Source organism: Brachyistius frenatus, unplaced genomic scaffold (genome assembly GCF_029030835.1).
Source record: "Brachyistius frenatus isolate BFR_SWC_R1_liver_20210118 unplaced genomic scaffold, ASM2903083v1 Contig_32, whole genome shotgun sequence".
NCBI lineage: Eukaryota > Metazoa > Chordata > Actinopteri > Embiotocidae > Brachyistius > Brachyistius frenatus.
This window is the reverse complement of record NW_027210631.1, coordinates 413,642-433,602: the sequence shown is the minus strand read 5'-3', so window position 1 is coordinate 433,602 and position 19,961 is coordinate 413,642. Positions and strand designations below refer to the sequence as shown.

General features: G+C 41.3%; 3 protein-coding genes across 4 annotated transcripts; all 3 read right to left on the bottom strand.

Annotated features, from left to right (window-relative positions):
* Positions 1 to 1,143: 1,143 nt before the first annotated feature.
* Positions 1,144 to 9,422, bottom strand: ube2nb (ubiquitin-conjugating enzyme E2Nb). 2 transcript variants are annotated; one of them, XM_069699963.1, is made up of 4 exons: positions 9,313 to 9,422; positions 7,005 to 7,251; positions 5,652 to 5,792; positions 1,144 to 3,549 (listed from the first exon to the last, which is right to left on the bottom strand). In XM_069699963.1, exons 1-4 carry the CDS (start codon positions 9,340 to 9,342, stop codon positions 3,506 to 3,508), a joined length of 462 nt encoding a protein of 153 aa, XP_069556064.1. In that variant the 5' UTR covers positions 9,343 to 9,422; the 3' UTR covers positions 1,144 to 3,505. The 2 variants fall into 2 exon arrangements, with proteins under 2 accessions (XP_069556064.1, XP_069556063.1); XM_069699962.1 differs by lacking the exon at positions 9,313 to 9,422 and adding an exon at positions 8,287 to 8,460.
* Positions 9,423 to 11,120: 1,698 nt separating this feature from the next.
* mrpl42 (mitochondrial ribosomal protein L42) lies at positions 11,121 to 13,496 on the bottom strand. Its single transcript, XM_069699939.1, has 5 exons — positions 13,408 to 13,496; positions 13,044 to 13,107; positions 12,274 to 12,358; positions 11,773 to 11,936; positions 11,121 to 11,263 (listed from the first exon to the last, which is right to left on the bottom strand). The coding sequence occupies exons 1-5, from the start codon at positions 13,484 to 13,486 to the stop codon at positions 11,218 to 11,220; spliced, it is 438 nt and encodes a 145-aa protein (XP_069556040.1). The 5' UTR covers positions 13,487 to 13,496; the 3' UTR covers positions 11,121 to 11,217.
* A 663-nt stretch (positions 13,497 to 14,159) lies between these two features.
* On the bottom strand, positions 14,160 to 19,803 carry pwp1 (PWP1 homolog, endonuclein). Its single transcript, XM_069699960.1, has 15 exons — positions 19,589 to 19,803; positions 19,361 to 19,419; positions 19,105 to 19,259; positions 18,872 to 18,957; positions 18,670 to 18,766; positions 18,428 to 18,538; positions 18,101 to 18,234; positions 17,757 to 17,827; positions 17,449 to 17,545; positions 17,280 to 17,341; positions 17,090 to 17,201; positions 16,252 to 16,342; positions 15,173 to 15,294; positions 14,982 to 15,087; positions 14,160 to 14,829 (listed from the first exon to the last, which is right to left on the bottom strand). The coding sequence occupies exons 1-15, from the start codon at positions 19,652 to 19,654 to the stop codon at positions 14,735 to 14,737; spliced, it is 1,464 nt and encodes a 487-aa protein (XP_069556061.1). The 5' UTR covers positions 19,655 to 19,803; the 3' UTR covers positions 14,160 to 14,734.
* Between the last annotated feature and the right edge of the window lie 158 nt (positions 19,804 to 19,961).

Sequence of the window (19,961 nt, the reverse complement as noted above, 5' to 3'; positions counted from 1 at the left end):
GAGACAGCAGCCTCCCAGAGAGGTTCATGTTTTGTCAGATATTGCAGATAGTGACGGAAATTGTTTCCTGCACTTCCACTCAAATAATGCCTGCATACCAACCAGCCTGAATGACTCACTGTTGCCACATAAAACAGGCCGTGATCATAAAACATTGTGAAACACTTTTTTTTTTTTTTTTTTTTTTTTTTTTTTTAGTGCTGAGGAAAACAGGTGCAGACGCTGCAGTTAGAGAAAACAAAGAGTATCTGCTCGGTAAAATGTCTCCGGTGGAAAAATAACCGGCGACTTTACGGTAAAACAGCTGAGAAGATGGAACCAAACAGAAACGGACGTCAACCTCGGGGAAGCTCTCTCGTCTGCGAAGCTGTGGAGAGGAGTTTTATGAGGCGACCGTCACTGCAGCGCCATCTTGTGAAACAAGGCAGGTTTTCTTCACGGTGCCTGTTGACGTGCCAAACACAGGACTAACCGATACCATGAATACTGCTCATCACCAAGAGCTGCATTAAAGGGCCCTGCTATTGTGTACTCTGGTTTATTTTGCTGCCTGTTTTATTGCGGGTATTTTTGTTGCACCGTTGCAGGTAATCACGGTTCGTGATGCTTTGTGTGCCGGTTTTGCCCACTTTAAAGATGTTTTTTTTGTGTGTGTGTTTTGCTGATGTTGCTCGGTGTCGTTCCCTCTCGATGTTCAGGCCCCTTTTAAAGGCCACTTTGCGATATTGGGTTGTCACAAGCTCCGTTGACTCATCGGGACCTTCCTGCTATTGGAACTTGTTGAACATCGAATCGTTGAACTTAACTGTTGAAATACCGACGCCGACGGTCCTACTTCCTGCAAAACCAGATGAACCGTTTCTCACTTCATACCACGCGTGCTCCGTGTTTGTGTGCCGGCTTTTGATTTGAGAATTTCCTGACCGACACTCCGGAGGCCCGAGTCGTCGAGTCTGAAATTTAAAATGGGCCAGCAGACTGCAAGAGAGGAAGCTGTCGCGGCGTACGGACCGAAAATGAAGATGCTTTCTCAGTGCGAATTCATTAAGGGGCACGTAAAGGGTGAAACTGATGACACTACCACTACGATAAACGTTTCACCTTTCACACATCCACAACATCATAAAACAGAGGAGACTCCTCTTACTTACTCAACTCAGTTTATTTACAGAGTGTTTGAAGAGCCACGTATGCAAATGTGCTGAAATTACCGACAGAACTCTTGTTTTATTCTTTACACACGGGGAGCTGATTAATTAAGAGTTTGATCTCTCAGTATCGTTTGATCTATATGCTTCAAAAATCCAGTGAGTGACTTTTTCTGGGTTTAGGTTAACTGTCAAAGTCCCTCAGGGGGAGATGGGGGGAAGGGGGGGACAATAAATTAACCGTGTTTTAAGCCGTGCTCCATCTTCCAGACTAAATACAGCAAGTTAGAAACAGTTAATATTTCTGGGCGACGACGGGACACAAACGAATCTAAGCAACACCGAGCCTGCGATAATCCGGTGAAGAGCGAGAAAAGAGAAGCACCAAAGAAAGAAAAGACGAGAAATAGCTTTACGAGAACATCAGCCCTCTCTCGGATGAGCCAGACTGAAGCTATATGGTGGTAGAGTCTAAGTATGCGGCAGCAAGCCTTTAAAGTCCTGATCTGAACCCGGCGATACAGCATCTATTAAAAAAAAGGAAAGTTTAAGGATTTTTAGAAGTCCGATTAAAAAAAAGTTTGACACGAGGTTTCACGTGTTTGATTTAGATTTTTTTTTTTTTCTAATCGGTTAATACAAAATCCATAGCGGCGTGATAACACCTTTAATGTTGAATATGTTTTTTATTTCTCATTTTTCCTGCTACCACAATGACCCAATTTCCCCTCAGGAATCGATTAAATGCACTTTGTATAATTATCACAGATGACAGAAAGATTAACCGAGGCGGAACAACTTTTGTTACCGACGACAAAAAAAAAAAAAAACCTCCTCACAACTTTCCCTTTCAAGAAAAACCCTCCGACAAAACACCCAAGACGATGATGACTAGTCTGAACTGTCCTCACATCAGTTTGGTTGTGGTACATGCCTTTTTTTTTTCTCTTCTTCTTCTTTAATGGAGCAACACTGAAAATAAAATAAGAGAAACATAGATAGCATGGACAGACAGTTTACAAAAAAATAAAATAAAGAAAAAAAATAAAAGATAACTTTCTACACTCTTAAAAAAAAAAAAAAAAATAAAAGTCATTTTCAACACACTTCCTTTTCCACACAATGAGTGTTTGTCATTTCTGCCCATCTGAATGTGTTGGGAATTACTTTTTTTTTTTTTTTTTTTTTAAGCATGTGGAAGTACTCTTCTCACCCTCCCCAAACTGTCCCACTGGTCACTGAGAAAAAAATAAAAAATAATAATAAGTGTATGAAACAAACATCCAGTTTCTCAAGACTGAAAATGTTGAAATATAAGTAACTACAGCAACATTTCACATCACTACTGAACACATTTGCAACATAATAGAAGCACATTCCTCACCTAGATGGCGTCACACAGTAATCTGTCTTCTCTATCAACCTAAGACCAATGTTAAGATGTAAATATTAAATAGAGATTAAAAAAAAAAAAAAAAAAAAAACTACATCTGCAGGGGCCACAAATTAACACTAACCATCATCTATATGCTTTTAGATGGCAAATTTGTCAGGTGCTTTTCTGGGTGTTGTCAAATTCTTTTTACAGTAAAAAAAAAAAAAAAAATTGCTGGCTTTAACGTCCCTCATTCAGACAGCTGGTTTTTATTCAGATCGTCATGTTCGTGAAGTTAAAGTTTATGTGGGACTGATGAAGACTTTGAGGATGTTTTTTTCCCCCTACTTGTTTTCATGTCAAGCTTTACAGATAAGATCACCTTTAAATGTGATCTAATTTGACTCCCCTCCCCACCCGAAAAAGAAAAAAAAATCAGCAAAGGGAAACCTCATCAGTCATATTTTTTTGGTCTGTTTAGTGGGGAAGCCGACGGCCCGACTCCACGTGCTGAGATAACAGAACGTGTCTCTCAAAAATAAAAATGACATACAGATGTGTTGACAAATAATGCGTGTTAAAAGAAGGACAGCTTTAATGCATGTATACTTTTGCAGACGTACCAGCATGTGCCTAGTTCAGGACAACGTATTGCATGTGATATTTAAGACTGTAGTGGGGAGGGTGTCATTCTCTGTCCATGCATTTAAATAGCAACACGGGGGGGGAGAGAAAAAAAAAAAAAAAAAAGGCTAACACATTTAACGCGTCTTAAGAGAGGAAAATAAGTCACCCAGAGGTCTGCAGCAGTAAATCTTGTCATTTCTTTCAAATAGATTTGGACTTATAATCTTTTTTTTTTCTCTCTCTTTTTCTTCTTTTTTTTTTTTTGTGTTTTTTTTTTTGTGTCCGTTAAATTCAAATGTTGACAGAATAGGAGTACATTTTGTGGATCACATTCAGACGCCTCGTCTCTCTTCTTCTATACTTCAGAGTTGCCCGCGTAGAGCCTGGTCCATGTTCGGGCTGCGGAGGAGACAAACACGACACGGTTTGCGTTGGGAGTGACGGGCCGAGTGGAGGGACAGGAAGGAAATCAAATTCGCACAAAAGGAAAACAGGAAGCAACAAAGTCTCGCATCGAGAGGCAGCCGACAGGAACTGACGTGTGCCAGGATTTCAAATACTGACTCAAAATAATGAATTGAGAGCATAAATTTGACGATGGATTATTATTATTATTATTAGCTTATCAAGGAAAAAATGTCCAACCTCCTAGTATTATTTATGTTATTTATCAACTAATTAATAGGATTTTAAATAAAACCGTTTTCCCAGGGCCGAGCTGACATTTTCCAAACTGCTTGTTTTGTTCCAAAAAAATATTCACTTTTTCACAAAGGTAAATTTCCAGGAAGCTCGAACAAGGACGTTTGTTGGCTTTCACTGTAAAATTGCTGAAAATGCGCATTCTAGCTTTCTAACCCCACTTTGCCGCGGGTTGCTAGACGTGTACAAACAAACATGTTATTTACCCTTGCACCCTAACCTCACCAACATGGGTCTCGTGGACGCAGGAGTTTTTGTTTCCCCCCCCCCCTCTCTGACAGCGGAGATGAATCAAAGCCGGCTTCCTGCTCTCGTCGTGGCTGCAAGCTGTATCAGCCGGGAGAGCTGCTGGCGCTCCGAGTCGGGACTACCGGCACGATCAGCGCAAGAGCTTCTGACGTCTGCATCCTCTCGCCATTGTCAGGGCGGGGAGTCCCGAGTTTCAGGCGTTTGGGTCGACGTCTGTCCACTGATAAATTCACCTTGATGGGTTTTATCGCACTTCTGTTGCACTAAAAAGGAACATCATGCAGGTAGTCGTCGTTAATTCGACTACCGCTATCTTCACTTCACCTGTCTCTCTCTGCTCTGCTCCGTCCGTGTGTGTGTGTGTGTGTGTGTGTGTGTGTGTGTGTGTGTGTGTGTGTGTGTGTGTGTGTGTGTGTGTGTGCGTGCGTGTGCGCGCGACATCGCCCTTCATCAAACTCGCCAAGAGCAGAGGAGAGAAACTAGTTCGACCATCATTGACAACAAATCGCTCCCACTAATCTTAGATGAAACTGGTGCACGTAAATTCGATAAGTTATGTAAATTCGATGCGTCGTTTCTTTCCGGTTTAGTCTGGACTCTTTGTTGGAACAAAACAAGCAATCTAGAAACATCAAGTTGAACCCGCAGAAACTGTGATGGACAAACATAGTCATAAAAAAAAACTATTTAACACGTTTGGGGGGGGGGGGGGTGGACCACTGATAACCGTCCTAAAACAAGACTAAACCTGAACGCACCACAAGCCTGCAGACTAATTTTAGCTTCTTTGAACATTCAAGTGTGAAAGAGACAATATTTAAATGATGTTTTCGTTCAGTAATTCTAGTTTGAGTCAAAAGCATTTCTAGGAAACTAAAAGAGAAACTATGAAAAAAAACAAAAAAAAACTATGTTATGATGGATTACCAGACATAGATATTGATTCTGAGCCTGATTTTTTAGAGTGAAACTCCATTATTCAGTTAGTTTTGAATCGGTACCAAAAAAAAAAAAAAAAAAAAAATCTGCTGTCAAAGTAAATATGACAGTTATAAATATCTCCTTGTATTTATGCCGTCAAAGTGGCCTCTGAATTTCATTTCCTCTGAGTCGGGAAACAAAACTTTATGATCACTTGAGCCTTTTCTTTACTCGAACAGACACACTATGATTTTCCCAAAATGGTGGAAGGATCGGAAATCTAGCTGAAGAAAAGTCTTCAGTCAGCTGTTGTGTCTGATGATCAACAACCTTGAGAATTACATTATTTGTCTGCATCTACAGCCAGATTATGTTCCCAGCTTGGTCCACCCCACAAAGTTGCTGGCCGGGTTGTTTTGCAGTTGTTATTCTTCTCCACCCGGGAAAACCGCCGCTGACAAAGTGACACCAGGTCTTTGAATCATTCGGTGTAATTTGTAACGCCTCCGGGAGGCGAGTCGGGAGGTCTGAACTCGGCCGACGTTTGCTGCCATCTGTGACCACCTGTGGCAAGATTAGTGCAGCTGGTCCTGAAAGGCTTAAAGGAAAAACATCAGTCGACTCCTCACCTGTCTCAATGGCATGGCTTTCGTTTTTCTTCCACTGCTCTGCGACGTCATTTGCCAGGGGATCATCTGGATTGGGAGCACTTAATAACGCCTGGATAGATAGCAACACTGTACGGATCTGCAGGGCTGGAGACCACTTGTCTGCGAGAAGTTCAGAAAGAGATGCAGAGAGAGAGAGAGAGAGAGAGAGAAATAAACAAAAAGTTAGTCATGGAAAACGGGGGAAACATCAGATGAGAACTAAAACTGATCAGAAACGGCTGTGAAATCCTTTTTCCAGACTTCAACTCAATGTTTGGCAAACTCTGAGCCGCACTCTCCAAACAAACATTGACTTGAGTTTGTTTACCTCAAAACTTGATTTAATGGCTGTTATTACGTGCTTACAGAGGCTTTGTGCAAATAGAAGCGGCTGCTTTTCAGCCATTTCTAATTTCTTCTCCGGCTGTGACAATAAAACTCCATCTGTGACTCGGTGCCTCACAATGCTGGTGTGCACGTTTGCGTGTGAAAGTCTCCGACTTGTGTCGACCCGTCAAGTCAAATGTGAGCCAACCGTTGAGTGTATAAGTGGCTGAGAAGGTACATCTACACGTGGCGAAGAAAAGGTGTAATCCATGTATTATCCATATTATATCTTGCCGGTGTAATGCGAGTAATTAGCAATAACGTTTGAATCTCTAATTTCCCTATCTGGATGTTGATTACATCCACAATATAAAAATGTCATATTCCTACAAAACTGCACCACCTAAGATGCGAAGAAGAAATATTTTCAACATCAACATTAAATCGAACGGTCCGGCAAGGTGTTATATTGTATTTTTATTCAAACCTAACTTTAGGGAGACTGTCGTAGTTTTCTACTTCTTGTCTCCGTTTACGTTGTTCCTATTTAATGGTTGGGGGTTAAAACACAACACAAAATCAACCAGGGTCTGCAACAAATCTCTGCAATTAAACATTGACACAGTGCTTTTGAGAATCAAAACAGCGTGATAAAAATAATATTGCGCTACTCAAGCGTATAAAACACCAGAAGGCCAATGTAAAGGAGTGTTTGGTGAAGCAAGAACATGTAAAATACAGTTTTATTAGGGAGTTGCTAGTGAACAAATTGACAGGCTGTGACTGTCATAAAGATATAAAAGCCAGTAATGCGAGTTTTAGTTGTTTACTGCAGCTTCGTCTGTTTATGACGCTTTTTAGTTTTACAAACCAAGCAAAAGAAATGCTGGTTTACAGGCCTGCAGGGTTCTGTCAGTGTGATTCGACTACAATGTCAACCGGGAACAAATGACGTGCACAGATTCACAATTCTTCAAACTGAATGTGTTTGATGCGTTTTCTCACCTTTCAAAATGTCTAAACATATTCTTCCCAGTTTGTCGACATTGGGGTGATAGATTTTGGTCATGAATCGCACTTTGGGAGCTGCCATGGGATACTCTTCTGGAAGAAATAGTTCAAGTTTAAATGTGCCTCCTTCAAAAGGAGAGTCTTGAGGCCCCGCGATGACCACGTGGAAGTAGCGCGCGTTCCCTTCGTCGGGCGTAGCCGTGATCCCTGGGACGGGCTCTGCCATCAACCGCTGTGTCTCCTGAGTGTGGTCACAATGAGAAACACACAACAGTGCTGTTGACATTTATGAATAATACGAAAACACAACAGCGCTGTAGGACGAACTGTGGGCGAGTCAGCAGACAACAGACTTTCAGATGAGCACATACAACTTCACCCTGGTTAGTCACGCACACTTTCAACCTCACCCACATACCAACATGGAAACAATCCACAAGCTGTTGTCGAACACAAAAAAAAGTTTTAAAAAAAATCAAAAAAGGTAGCCGGAGGACGGATCACTACAAGTGTGCAAAGGAATTCCCACTGAACCAAACTGCTAATTTGTGGAAAACAATCAATTCAGCTTTTAAATAACATTTAGACCGACCGAGACCTGGTAAAAAAAAAAAAAGAAGAATCTTCACAGATATCAATCACTTCAGGGCTTCGTCAAATTATCTGCCAATTCCTTTCTCAATTACTCTCCTCACTGATTGGTCTAAAATCTGTCAAAAGTTCGCTCATGATTTCTGAGCTAAAAAAAAAGAAGAAAAGTCTTCAAATAGCTTACTGTGTCTGACATAATGTACAAAAAAACAAAGTTACAGCAACAAACAAGTAAATAAACCAGGAAATAATCTCACTTAAAGAAATGAATGGAGCTATCCAAATTACGAGTCTATTATTAGTATTATGGTATGAAATAAAATGTCATCTTGGATCTTCGATATTGTCATATGGTCTCTTTGAAGTGATGTCATTTTATAAACTGCATACTTTTCTAGCGGTGCTATTATTTGCCTAAATCAACTTACTCATTATATCCACATTACTGATGATTATTTAACAAAAACCCGGCGTAAATATTTTGCGAAAGCACTTCTAGTCATCACTACAATATGAATATCAAAGATATTGTCTTTCTGTCCACATCGCTGAGCCCTGGTCAATCTGATAATACCTTAAATTGACTGTTATAACCTTTTTTTTTATATTTTATTACCAGTTAACTAATTGTTCCAGTTTATTTGGTGTGCATAAATTGTATTAACAATTAAAAAAAAAGACGTGCCATCTTCTCAGCTTTACCGTCCACCACCAGCATAGTGCGACACCACGGGATAACCGAAACCAGAAGACAAAAAAACAAAAATAAGGAAGTGGAATATTTTTTTTGTTCTTATTTCATTTGCTCAAGCAGGTGCAGCAACAACATTTGCAATCAACAGGAAGGAAAACTCCTGAATTTAATACAACTACCTCCCCGATGTGAGTGTAAAACAAGATAAAAGGTTGTTTTGGGAGAAGCTGGCTCGTGTTTTTTTTTTTTTTTTTTTTTTTTAGTCACTGGGTGTCAAAACCTGTCAAACCTGAGAAATAGCTGCGAGATGTGGCGGAAAAAAAAAAAAAAAAAAAAAAAAAAGAGCTGATCGCGCCCACTGCCGTCCGTCCGTCGGTCCGTCCGGGCCTGGCCGGTTCAGGGGGAAGGAGGACCGCAGCGCAACAGGCCTTACGTCCCCCCCCTCCTCCTCCACCCCCCCAAAACAAATATACATCCACACTAATAGCTTCGCTCCGTTTGGGTCCGTCTACACGATCCCGGACCACAAAGAGAAACGTTTCATACCAGCGACCGACATGTGTTACGAACCAGCGGAGCTAACCAGCTCGTTAGCCTTTAGCTCCCCCCTCCTCCTCCTCCTCCTCCTCCTCCTCACGAAAAAAAAACCCGAATCCATTCATATGACGACAAAAACTTCCGTCTCCCATTTATTCATTCGTGCTTGAAAAAAAAAAAAAAAAAAAAAAAAAAACGACGAAGCGAAAACTACAAATAAAAAGCGAGGCGAGGGCAAATGGGCTCGTAACGACAAGAGAGCCCGGAGCCGAGAGGAGAAGGGAGTGAACGGAAGCGGCAAACAAAACACTTTGACTCGGATCGGCGAGCTAACGAGAGCTAACAGCGCGAGCTGCGCTAACGTCAAAGCCCCACGCGAGAAATGGTCGTAAAGTGTCAAACCGCTAAAAAAAAACAACCTCCACGATACCGACACACAGCCTCGTCAGATATATACACACGGTGCGGTGTCAGGTGTACCTTTATAATCCTACGAGGCAAACCGGCCATCTTGTGTTAGCTATTATATTTTTAGCCGTGGACTCGCCTTCTCTTCAGGTCGGACTGACTGAGCTGCCGGGGCGGGGACAGATAACTCTCTTCCGGTGGCTTCGGATGACGTCAGGAGATAATAAATACATTTTATATTTACATAGGAGTAAAGTGTAAAAAAAAAAAAAAAAAAAAAGTAGAAATATAAATACGACATTTTGGGCAGATTTCAGATATTTTGTCAATGTCAAAGCATCAAAAAATGTTTTCAAATACATTTTATTTATTTAGATGTTGCGATTTTAATGGAAAACGTTTATTGCCTTTTTTTTTTATATTTTATTTTTTTTATGTTGTAATGATTTTGGCAAGTTCTGGGATGACACAACAGTCAAAGGTATACACAACTAAACTTTATATTTGACCTTAAAATTCATAAGGTTATGTTTAATATGTTACCCTTTTTAATATTTAACCCTGTCATCCATTTATACTGATGTAGTACATAAACAGATAGTAAAAATGTATTCTTATAAATAAAATGAAATGTCAGATGAACTAAGAATTAAAAGTCTTGCTTTCTGTTTTTTGTCTCTGTGGTAGATGTTTTAATTATTGTCAAACATTGAGCTCTTTTTCATGATACATAAAAATGTGGCATGAAGAGCAGCAGTACGGGGCAAAAGTAAATTCATGAATAACATAATTCATATTTCTATAATTTTATTCATTCCATTTAAACAAGAGAAAAACTTATATCAATATTTGTCATGATCGCCCTTTACCTGCAAGAGCGCCATTTCTTGACCTGTTTTAAAGGTACTTGTAAAGTTGATAATTCCCAACATCCTGGAGAACTTTCCACATTTCTTCTGAGGATCCCAGAGTCTTCTGTCTCCTCAACTAATGCCTGACTGACTCCATGATGATGAGACGAGGGCTTTCATGTGTATTGGACAAAGGATAAAGAATCTAAATATCTAAAGTCACTCCTGGATACGTGATTTCTTTGGATAGACAAAACAATCTGCATGGGGAGAATACAATGTGTTTGAGCTGCATACAAAGAAGAAATCACTTTGAAATAGAATTTTATGGAGCTGTCAGTCAGGTTGGTGTATTTTTCTGGTGGCGGGCCGATTTACTTACATTGGAAGACTTGACTTTGATACAAGCCGAGTTGTGTCTATATCCTTTTTAGAGGACCTACTAGCCTGACAGTGAATGTCTCACAAATGCACAAAAAGGAGCATCCTGCTCACAGGCTAGGAGATCCAATATGGTGAGCCAATCACAAGCAACAGTTTTGAATTACATCGCAGCTGCACAGGATTAAACCTGTTGTGATGTGGAGGACCTTCACCGATCTCGACAAGGACAAACAGCTTGAAAGTTTCTTTCCGGCAGGTTCAGTTAAACGTCTTCGCTTTCATTCATGTCTTGTGGTTTGTTCAAATCTAATATGCCCGTTTTGTTTTTTTATCACTCTAGTTCCAAGCACAAGATGTTTTTACATTTAGCTGCATAATCACTTCTTCATACTGCTTTTAACGAGCACTGACAGCCACCAGCTCTTACTCACTCTCCTGGAAGCATTGTTTTATGGCAGATTCATGCATAAAAAAAACCATGAAGCACCAAATACAGTGCAATGATGTCCATCTGTTATAGGATATTTATTGAATACTTTTTTTTTTTTTTTTTGCAGGCTGTAAAATGAAGCGCAGCAAATCCATGAAGTGTTTAAAGAAAAAGATAGTGCATATTTTAAAGCCAAGTAATGACTCCGCTGTAGCAGCAAAAACCAGCGACAGACAGGTTCATATTCGAGTTTATTATACATTATGACAACAAGACAAGTATCATTAGCAGATTGGTAACTTTGGTCTTCAGCTATCTGTCCTTTGGGGGGTTCTTTTTCACGCGTCTCATGCGATACCTGCAGTGAAACAGAGGAGGAAGAATATCGATCAGTATCTACAGACAGACCTGTGACGAGCAAACGTATTTTCTTTCAGCTCTCGTACATCGATTCACAATTACGATGATCTCAGCCTAATAGGCCAAAAATCATCAAGCTGCTTACCAAGCAAGATAAATCAATGCTTTGAAGCAAGTAAAACCTTCCTTGCTAAAATGTAATGAGGAAAAAAATTCTTTCACATTTCTCATGCCTGACGTCCAGCACAGCAGATACCAGATCGAGTGTGATCAATAACAGTGATACAGCCAAGGAGGCTTCAGTGGTTTGTCAGCAGTTTTGGCAGTTAGTCTACAGCTCATCTCCTGCGGCAGTGATATCGAACCCAGTGGGCACTCGGCCAAAAGGCAACTCTAGACAGCAGCAATTCATTAGTAACAGGAGACCACTTTGTGTAAAAAGGCACCGATTCTACCAACAGCGGCATCAAAGGCCTTCGTCAGTACGAGTGCTATTTGTGTACTTACTGTCCGACTGGATAAAAGCGGTGCTTCGTGGTGAAAAACATCTTGCTCAGCTCCTCTATCGTGGGTCCCTGTTTGTCCTTCAGCACCTCCTTGCTGAGGTGGGCTTTTAGGACCTGATCGTGGGTGTCAGCTCGGTTGGTCAGCGGGTCGGGTCGTTCTATCGGCTGCAAACATTTACAGACGTGATGAGGCGTCTTTAACACATTCCCATCTTTTTTTTTTTTAAATATACAATGTTCTCCAATGACATCACCGTGTGAAAGCTTTATTAAATCAGGTTCCTTTACATTAACATGATCAGTTTTAAAATGTAACACTTCTTAATACCTTACAGTTTACAGGGCAAACATCTTTAAAAATAAACTGTATCGTGTAAATAACCAGCATCGACCTCTCTCTCTCTGCTTAAAAAAGTGCCCATCAATTAGACAATTCGATGGAGGCTCATCAGACAATTAGACATACTGATAATTAAGATACTAGTAAAAAGCACTCTTTTACCTGCGTGAGCTCATAAGGGATGTCGACAGTAGGATGGTAGCACACGACGGTTGTACCGTCTGAAGTCACACCAATGTCCACGCCACTAAACCCGAGAGATAAGAAGGTTAATGTCCCAGTCACCTTGTAACAAAGTGAAAAATAAAAACGCACACAAACGCAATCTAACTGCAGGCATGAGACATTTTCCGACACATTGACACTCAAAAACTCTTTATTCCCTCTGCGGTAATTTAGTGCTCGTCCTCACGCACACCTTAAGCTCAAAAAGTGAAAAGTAAAACAAAACTAATACTAAAACACATCAGTAGTTGAGGAGTGTTTGGATAGAAAGTAGAGATTTAAAACAACCCCATTTAAAAACATCAATGTTAAAAGGTTGTGACCGGGTGATGGGAGGAAGCTGTAATAAAGTCAAAAAATAAGATTTGTTTTTTTTGTGTGTCCCCAGATTTCCATTTATATACAGCAACATCATTATGTTATATCTTCTGTATTGGTGACCACGTGTTGAGCCCCTTCTGCACAACCTGAGACATGGAACCTTAAAATGCTTCAGAGTTACAACTACTGTCATTATTGTTGTTTATTTTTCATCCAGTATAATAATATTATGCATTAATAAAAAAAAAGAAAAGAAAAAAAAAAAGCAGGTAAATAAAATTGCATTTTGCAAAAAAAAAAAATATTTTTTTAAATAACAAAAATGGTCATACAAAAAGGTGGATTTTTTTTTAAAATGTATTATTATTAATCATTCATGAACACACCAGTTCGGGCCATCAAGTGAAGGAGCTCCGACACTGGACTTCAGTCGAACCGGAACCAAACAAGCTGCAACAGAAAACCAAACAAAGATACCAATTAATCAAAATTACACAACGAAACAAATTATCACATTTCAGGCGTCTGATTATAACTCAACGTGACCAGTTTTACTTTAACTGTTATTCACTAAACTTCCACACCGTTAATACAGATGTTCATATTGAGGCGAATATGAGTGAAAACACAAAGCTGCTGTCAAGGTGAACAACCCGTTAACTTCAACAGCTGTTTTAACCTTCACAACCGCTGAACTCAGTCAAACAGACGTGACTTCCGGCAAATAATAAATAAAACCACGCAACTTACTTTGCACACATCGCAGCTTCGAGCCGGTAGAAAGCCGCGTTAAGAAGCTGTGAAGCTTGCACAGATGACTCGACGCCATGCTTATGTGGGTTTTTTTTTTTTTTTTGCACTGTGCGTCACTGTAATAGTTCCGACGAGGCGATCCGACTCACTTTTACTAGTTCCACTTCGTATTCGACCTTAACACAGAAGTTCCTGCCACTCCCACCCACCAAATAAAATAAAGTAAGATAAAATGTCTATATTTAGAAATAAATTCTGTAAAAAAACATACGAGTTTTGACATTTCTTACCCGATATGACGAGATGTTCTATCCTAAGTATTTGGTTCACTGAAAAGGTTTATCATTTGAAGTACACCATATTTCAGCACCCTAACCTAAAGAGCCAGTCTCCTCACTTTAGTTTATCACTGTTAAGTGGCTTTTTTTTTTCCATACAAAACACACCAACTGAGATTCAAATTTGAAGTGGATGAAAGTGAAGATATTACTTATTATATAACTACTGTAATTATTCCATATTTTATAGTTAAGATTAAAAAAAAACCAGTTTGATTAGGGTTGAGCTGTTTGGATTGCGGGAATCTTTCTGAGCCTGACATGAATTGAAACACATGTACAGCAGCATCAGACATCTCCACACAATTGATATCACATTTCATCCACGTTAAATAAAACTACAATGTTGTGCAGCTGAGGGAAGTGGAGCATGCACGCAGTGCAGATTGCACAAAAATCAACATTTACAAATTTGATAAACTGCTTTTCTTTATTGAATATACAGAGTCATATTTTTCATTAAACTGGGAAAACGTTGGAACACAGTCTTCTTTTAATATTTTATTTCACCATCAGTTATTACCAGGAGACCCAGGTATGTAATATCACAATGTAAATCAGCCTCTTGCATGTTCTCCATGTGAAAACACTCTTTGTAGCATTAATACATTTGTAATGTACAGAGAAAGGCAAACTGGAACAGCTCCCAAAGTAATATGAACAATATGAACTATTTAAACAATAACTCATAAAATCCAGGATATATTCACTTATATGAATATAAGAAACATTTTTGCTCTCCTTTTCTTAAAACACCTCTGAATTTTCATTCATTCGTGTCAGTGTTGGTGTTTGTGGCGAGAGAAAAGCTGAAAAGTTTTTCTTTTGGTCTGCGAGCGCGTTGTCAAGCCTTTCTGTGCAGGTTTATCCGATCCGAATCAGCCGCTGCACTGCGGGGGCGGCAGCACCAGCGGGGCAGCCTGATGTGTTTCCACGGCAGCTCACTTTATTCACGTTTACCAGCTGTTGTCGCATCGGGAGCGTCACTAGAAGACTTCCATGTCTGGTGCGGCTGCAGCGCTGGACGCCTGCGATCCCGCATTCGCCACCAAGCGCTCTCGATTGCCGAACACCTGGGCCACTGAAGGTAAACAGTCACAATAACACGTGAGCATTATTCACTTCACAACTGACTTCATAAAAAGAGCTCTGGCACGGTGTTTTATTCCCTAATCACGGAGCAAGTCACACGTTGGCCACCGAGCAACACAAGTGTGCGAGCATCAACCGTACCTGCTGCAACGTCGCTCACATCCCAAACCCTCAAGCCTTCTTTCTGTCCCCCGAAGGCGTAGACGAAGGGCATGTCCGGGCAACATGAGGAACAGAACAGCACGCCCTGTTCACAGGAGCCACAGGAAGCTATTATAACACCTTTAACCACCACAAGCCTCACAACTGCAGCAGACTGTACAGGTTCTCACCATTTTCATGTCCCGTGAGTGCACCAGGTTGGGCTTGTTGCCTAAAATGTCCCAAATCTTAACGTGTTTGTCAGCTGATGAGGTGACCAAACATCCTTTAATCTGGCTGCTGAGGTCCAAACCTGCAGGAGTTTAGACGTGAAACACATGAAGTTGACTTAGAAAGACATTTAACAGGAGCAGGAATATTCAGGGTTTCACCGACATGTTCTGTGTACATTTACTTTATTCGCTTCTTCTGTTCGGGGTCAAATAATGCAGAATCTCATCCCAGCGTGCAGACTGTGAGAGGTCAGCCCTCCATCACAGAGTTATAACACATCTAGATGAGCACTCCCGTTATAACCGTATAAGAGCCACAAGAGAATTCAAATATCCTGTTCATCCTGCGTTTTGTTTGCGCTGTGACAGGAAACCAGAACACCTGGATGTCAAGATGCAGCAGATGCAACATGGTTTGGCTGTGTCCTCTGCACGAGTTCATACCCCGACAGTTTGAACTTTCTCTGCCTGATTTTGTTGATCTGCTGAATTGGCTGATTTATATACTTCTGGTGTGAGAAAGCGGAGTACGCTGGTGAATTAAATTTGATCGGTCAGTGTTTTATTTGGTGTTGTTAGCTCCTACTTTGTGTTGTACCCTACAGACAAAGTTAATCCAGTGTTGGCGCGGTTTTGGTAAAAGATACATTCAACATAATTATTTCATATCTGTATTTCACATATAGCAGGAGCTCGTTAACACGAGGAGAACACATTTCTACCGCAGGGTCTTTTATTTTGAAAGGTGACTGAATTCTCTTTGTTGTCCCTGACTTCCTGCCCGGCTGATCTGCTCTGTGCAGCCTAATGAGGCTTTTGTCAAAGTTCGACTCTGAAGTCGTGAGCGAATATGGTTTCAAACACTCACTGAAAAACAAGCTCGCCACCAGTTTCCCCACATTTCCCTGGTGTGTATGAATAATGTTAACGCATCCTCCCCAAATGAGTCATGACCAACACAGCCCACCGCCCACCACACACACGCACACGCACACACACACACATACATACACAAACAAACACACAGTTCTACCAACCTGACACTTCTTCATCGTGTGCCCTCAGTGTGAACACGGGCTTATCTGAGCGTGCGTCCAGACAGTAGACAAAACCATCCTCTGTGCTGGCCTGAAAAACACACACACACACACACACACACACACACACACACACACACACACACACACACACACACACACACACACACACACACACACACACACACACACACACACACACACACAGTCGAGTTAACCACTGAGCTTGTGGTCTGTCGGTTGCAAAATGAGTGCACACACACACCAGCTGGATTCATACCAACATTAAAACATACAATAGTTTTGGAGGAATGTAAGCGACAAAGAGGCGTTTCAGTGTGGTTGAGCTTTGATGCTTTTGAACGTCCTCTAACTAATGAAAAATATCAGAAACATTTTCCAAGACAGTGTGTCTCTCAAACAAATACGCTTGTTGAATGAAATAAACCACATGCTCATATGCAATGTAAAAATGTAACCTAAACTCAAGCGACCTGAACGTCAGCCACAGGCATCAGTTTCAAACAGCTGTGGACGGATGTGGCACAACAGACAGGAGGATATTGCTCAGTTATAGAGGTATTAACAAACAGATTTGGGATACAGTTGATATTTTTTATGATACACAGGCAACAAATTAATAAAAGATGAATGAATACGTTTTTAATTCGAAAGCCTCTATCAAACACTCCAATGTTCACGCAGAAATATAAAAGTTAAAAACACTGACTTTTGCATTCTTGTCTTATCTTCTATCGCAGCTGCTGATCGCTGACATAAAAACATTTCCTGCAGCTCTTCTGCTTTAAAAATCCAGCAAGAAGTTTGGAGCACTTACCAGGAAGTTGCAGGGTGAGAAGTGGTTCCAGACCAGACGCTCCACTTGGCCACTAAACCTCCAGGTCCGGTAGCTGGTGTCCGGACTGCGGCAGTCGTAAAGAACGGCTGTCCTGTGGAGAGAGATTATGAGCCTCAAACCAACTGTGAATGCAAACCCTATAGAATAAAATCTACTGGATGATACATACTTATCATATGATCCTGACAGCAAAGTCTGAGCCTCAAACGGGTGGAACATCAACGTCTGGACCTGAAAGATAAAACGTTTTGTTTCACAGAAGCTGGATCCTGTAAAATTCTGGGAATGTGACACCAAATATAAACAGAGATTTATATTTGTTTTGTTTCACTGAATACCTTATCAGTGTGTCTGCGCAGAGTCGTTGCTGGTTTGCCTTGAGTCAGATCCCACAAGATAACGGTTTCATCTGCAGATCCACTGGCCAACACATTCCTGAGGAAGAGGAGGTGTATCTGTTTTACAGTAAAACTCATGGCTGCATGAGCATACATGTGCAGAGCAACGCAGTGTCTGCACATTAAATAAGGATTAACACAAATGGTCTGGAGAAAGTTTTTGTGGTTTCCAGTGACATTAGGTGCATTTTGAGATCTGATTCTTGTGCTAAATGAAGCTAAAGCCTGCCAGGCCTCAGAGTACCGACCTGACCAGCTTGTTCCAGGATAAATCCAGCACTGCGTCCGTGTGCCCCTCCGCAGGCTCGGCTGCTGCCCCCTGGTAGCCGTGGAAACAGACACGGCAACGTGTTAACGACATTTACCAGCAGGACATAACGTAGGAGCGCAGGACCAGAGTTTATTAATAATGCGGTGCTGAAAATGTCAACGACTCCCAATCAAAAATGTCACCAAACAACTTATTTTCTCAATAATGATATACAAAAATAATCCATCGCTGAGTCACTGTCTCACCACAACTTCAGACCTCACAGGCACCACACAGGCTACTGAGTAACATACTCAGACACTGATCAGATCACACTTGTACCTTCTTACTCTTCTTCTTCTTCTTCTTCGCGGCCTTTTTGCTCCCCAGGGAGAAAACTGGCTCTAAACAGTCCACCACGTCCAGATCCCACACGTCTATCTGAGGAGTCATGTTGCCCACAGCGGCGTAGTTCGCTGCAGACAGGACGCACACGGAAGATTATCTTTATTTAAACCTTCAGTAAATCACAAAAATCAACTGACATGCATTTCATTTTTTTTTTTTGCCAGACGGAGCTGGTGAGACCGTTAAAATGAGGTCAGCACTCTGCATTTATCGGAGCCTCAGAGGTTCATCAGAGTGAAAGCGCACTTGAGGCCGTCTCACCTGATCCTTCTCCAGGGTTTGGGTCAAAGTTCAGCACCTCCACACACAGCGGGTACGCTGGCAGCAGAATATCATGATGAACATACAGAGAGTCCTCCTCTGAGTTATAAACTGTGAAGACAGAAAGCAGTCAGTCAGTTAATACACGTCAAATGTTTCCTTAGTTAAGGGGAGTCGCAGTCTAAACAAGAAGTGTTTATGTGTCATCTCGTCATTGTCATGTCATGTGTGAGAGTATTCACCAAAGATCTCCAAATTGCAGCAGTCCTTCTCCGCTTTGCCTGCCAGGATGAGGTTGTCAGTGGGTTTGATCTGGAAGTCTTCTCGCTCATAGTGGTCCTGGAAGGGAAAAATAAGACAATAAGCTCATTTTCAAGGTAAAGATTGAGTTAAATGAATGAGTTGAATCACATTTGATTGAAAAGGAGCCACATTGCGACTCACCGTGTCTTTGAGGGTGATGTAGGGATCCTCTTCATTGCAGCTGAACACCGTGAGCCCGGCCAGACTGTCACCGAGGTTAGCGGTCACTGAATTTGGAGGCAGACAAACAAGAGGACACGGCGTCGGTCTGTACGAAGGCAACCGGAGGTTCAGAGTCTGCGCCCGCTGCCGAAACCTCTGGGTCGTCCCTCAGCAAAGTGAAAATACACACAAATGAACACTTCCGCCTTTACCTGCATCCTCTTCGTCATATCTGTCCAGGCGGTACTCTGCCAGCTCATCGTCTTCCTCCTTTGGAGCTTCAGCAACATCGGCTGCAACGTTGTCAGGATTCTGTTCAGGAGGCAAACCTTCATCATCCTCTTCTTCCTCCTCAGCTGCCAGTTCCCTGAGTTCATTTAGAAAAATAAATAAAACCTTTTTTTATATACACACACACACACACACGTAAATGAAACACGTGTGTGACTGTTTTAAATCCTCTCCTACCCCAACTCTTCTTTTGCCTCCGTAATGATGCGCTGCAGCTCCTCTTGGCTCAACTCGACCTGCAGGCGGAGCACAGAGTTTGACCGAATAGTTTAGTCCATGAGGTTAAAGTTTAGTCTGGGTGTCTCGTGAAAAAGAAAAACTTTTCAAAACAAAAAAGATGTTGACAGATTAGCCGCCGGTCGGCTAACTTTAGCCAGCTAGCCCAACAAAGTTGACGTAACTTACTTTGTCAGGGGTTCCCTTGGCAACGCCTCGTCTCACCCAGCCGACACAAGTGATCTGGGCGCTCATTCTGGAGGGACCGCGTGGTTTGTTTATCAAAGACTTAATTTAATGGACAATTACGCGCTGTTTTTTTTTTTTTTTTTTTTTTTTAAGAACGCTTCACCACGGACATGCACACACGTGAGTTAAAATGGGTCCTGTGTCGCATCCAAATGACGTCGACAGAGTGTTGAAGAATCTTGCCTGATTTAAAATGTCGTAGCGGCATCAACCTGAGCCACGATATTAGAAATACTATGAACAGTGTTGTTGTTGTTGTTTTTGTTGTTGTTTTTTTAACACGTGCAGCTTTCATAAACCGATTAATTCAAAC

What these genes read in the sequence shown, in the direction of transcription:
- mrpl42 (XM_069699939.1), bottom strand. Translation starts at nt 13,486, where the DNA reads ATGGCGTCGAGTCATCTGTGCAAGCTTCACAGCTTCTTAACGCGGCTT. An exon ending in TCCCTTATGAGCTCACGCAG is followed by an intron (nt 11,937 to 12,273) that starts GTAAAAGAGTGC and finishes AAATGTTTGCAG; the next exon opens with CCGATAGAACGACCCGACCC. An exon ending in CGCTTTTATCCAGTCGGACA is followed by an intron (nt 11,264 to 11,772) that starts GTAAGTACACAA and finishes GTTTCACTGCAG; the next exon opens with GTATCGCATGAGACGCGTGA.
- ube2nb (XM_069699962.1), bottom strand. Translation starts at nt 8,319, where the DNA reads ATGCTGGTGGTGGACGGTAAAGCTGAGAAGATG. An exon ending in ACGGTAAAGCTGAGAAGATG is followed by an intron (nt 7,252 to 8,286) that starts GCACGTCTTTTT and finishes GACCACACTCAG; the next exon opens with GAGACACAGCGGTTGATGGC. An exon ending in AAGCCATGCCATTGAGACAG is followed by an intron (nt 3,550 to 5,651) that starts GTGAGGAGTCGA and finishes TCTCCTCCGCAG; the next exon opens with CCCGAACATGGACCAGGCTC.
- pwp1 (XM_069699960.1), bottom strand. Translation starts at nt 19,654, where the DNA reads ATGAGCGCCCAGATCACTTGTGTCGGCTGGGTGAGACGAGGCGTTGCC. An exon ending in CTGCAATTTGGAGATCTTTG is followed by an intron (nt 18,539 to 18,669) that starts GTGAATACTCTC and finishes CTGTCTTCACAG; the next exon opens with TTTATAACTCAGAGGAGGAC. An exon ending in TGCGCAGACACACTGATAAG is followed by an intron (nt 17,342 to 17,448) that starts GTATTCAGTGAA and finishes TTTATCTTTCAG; the next exon opens with GTCCAGACGTTGATGTTCCA.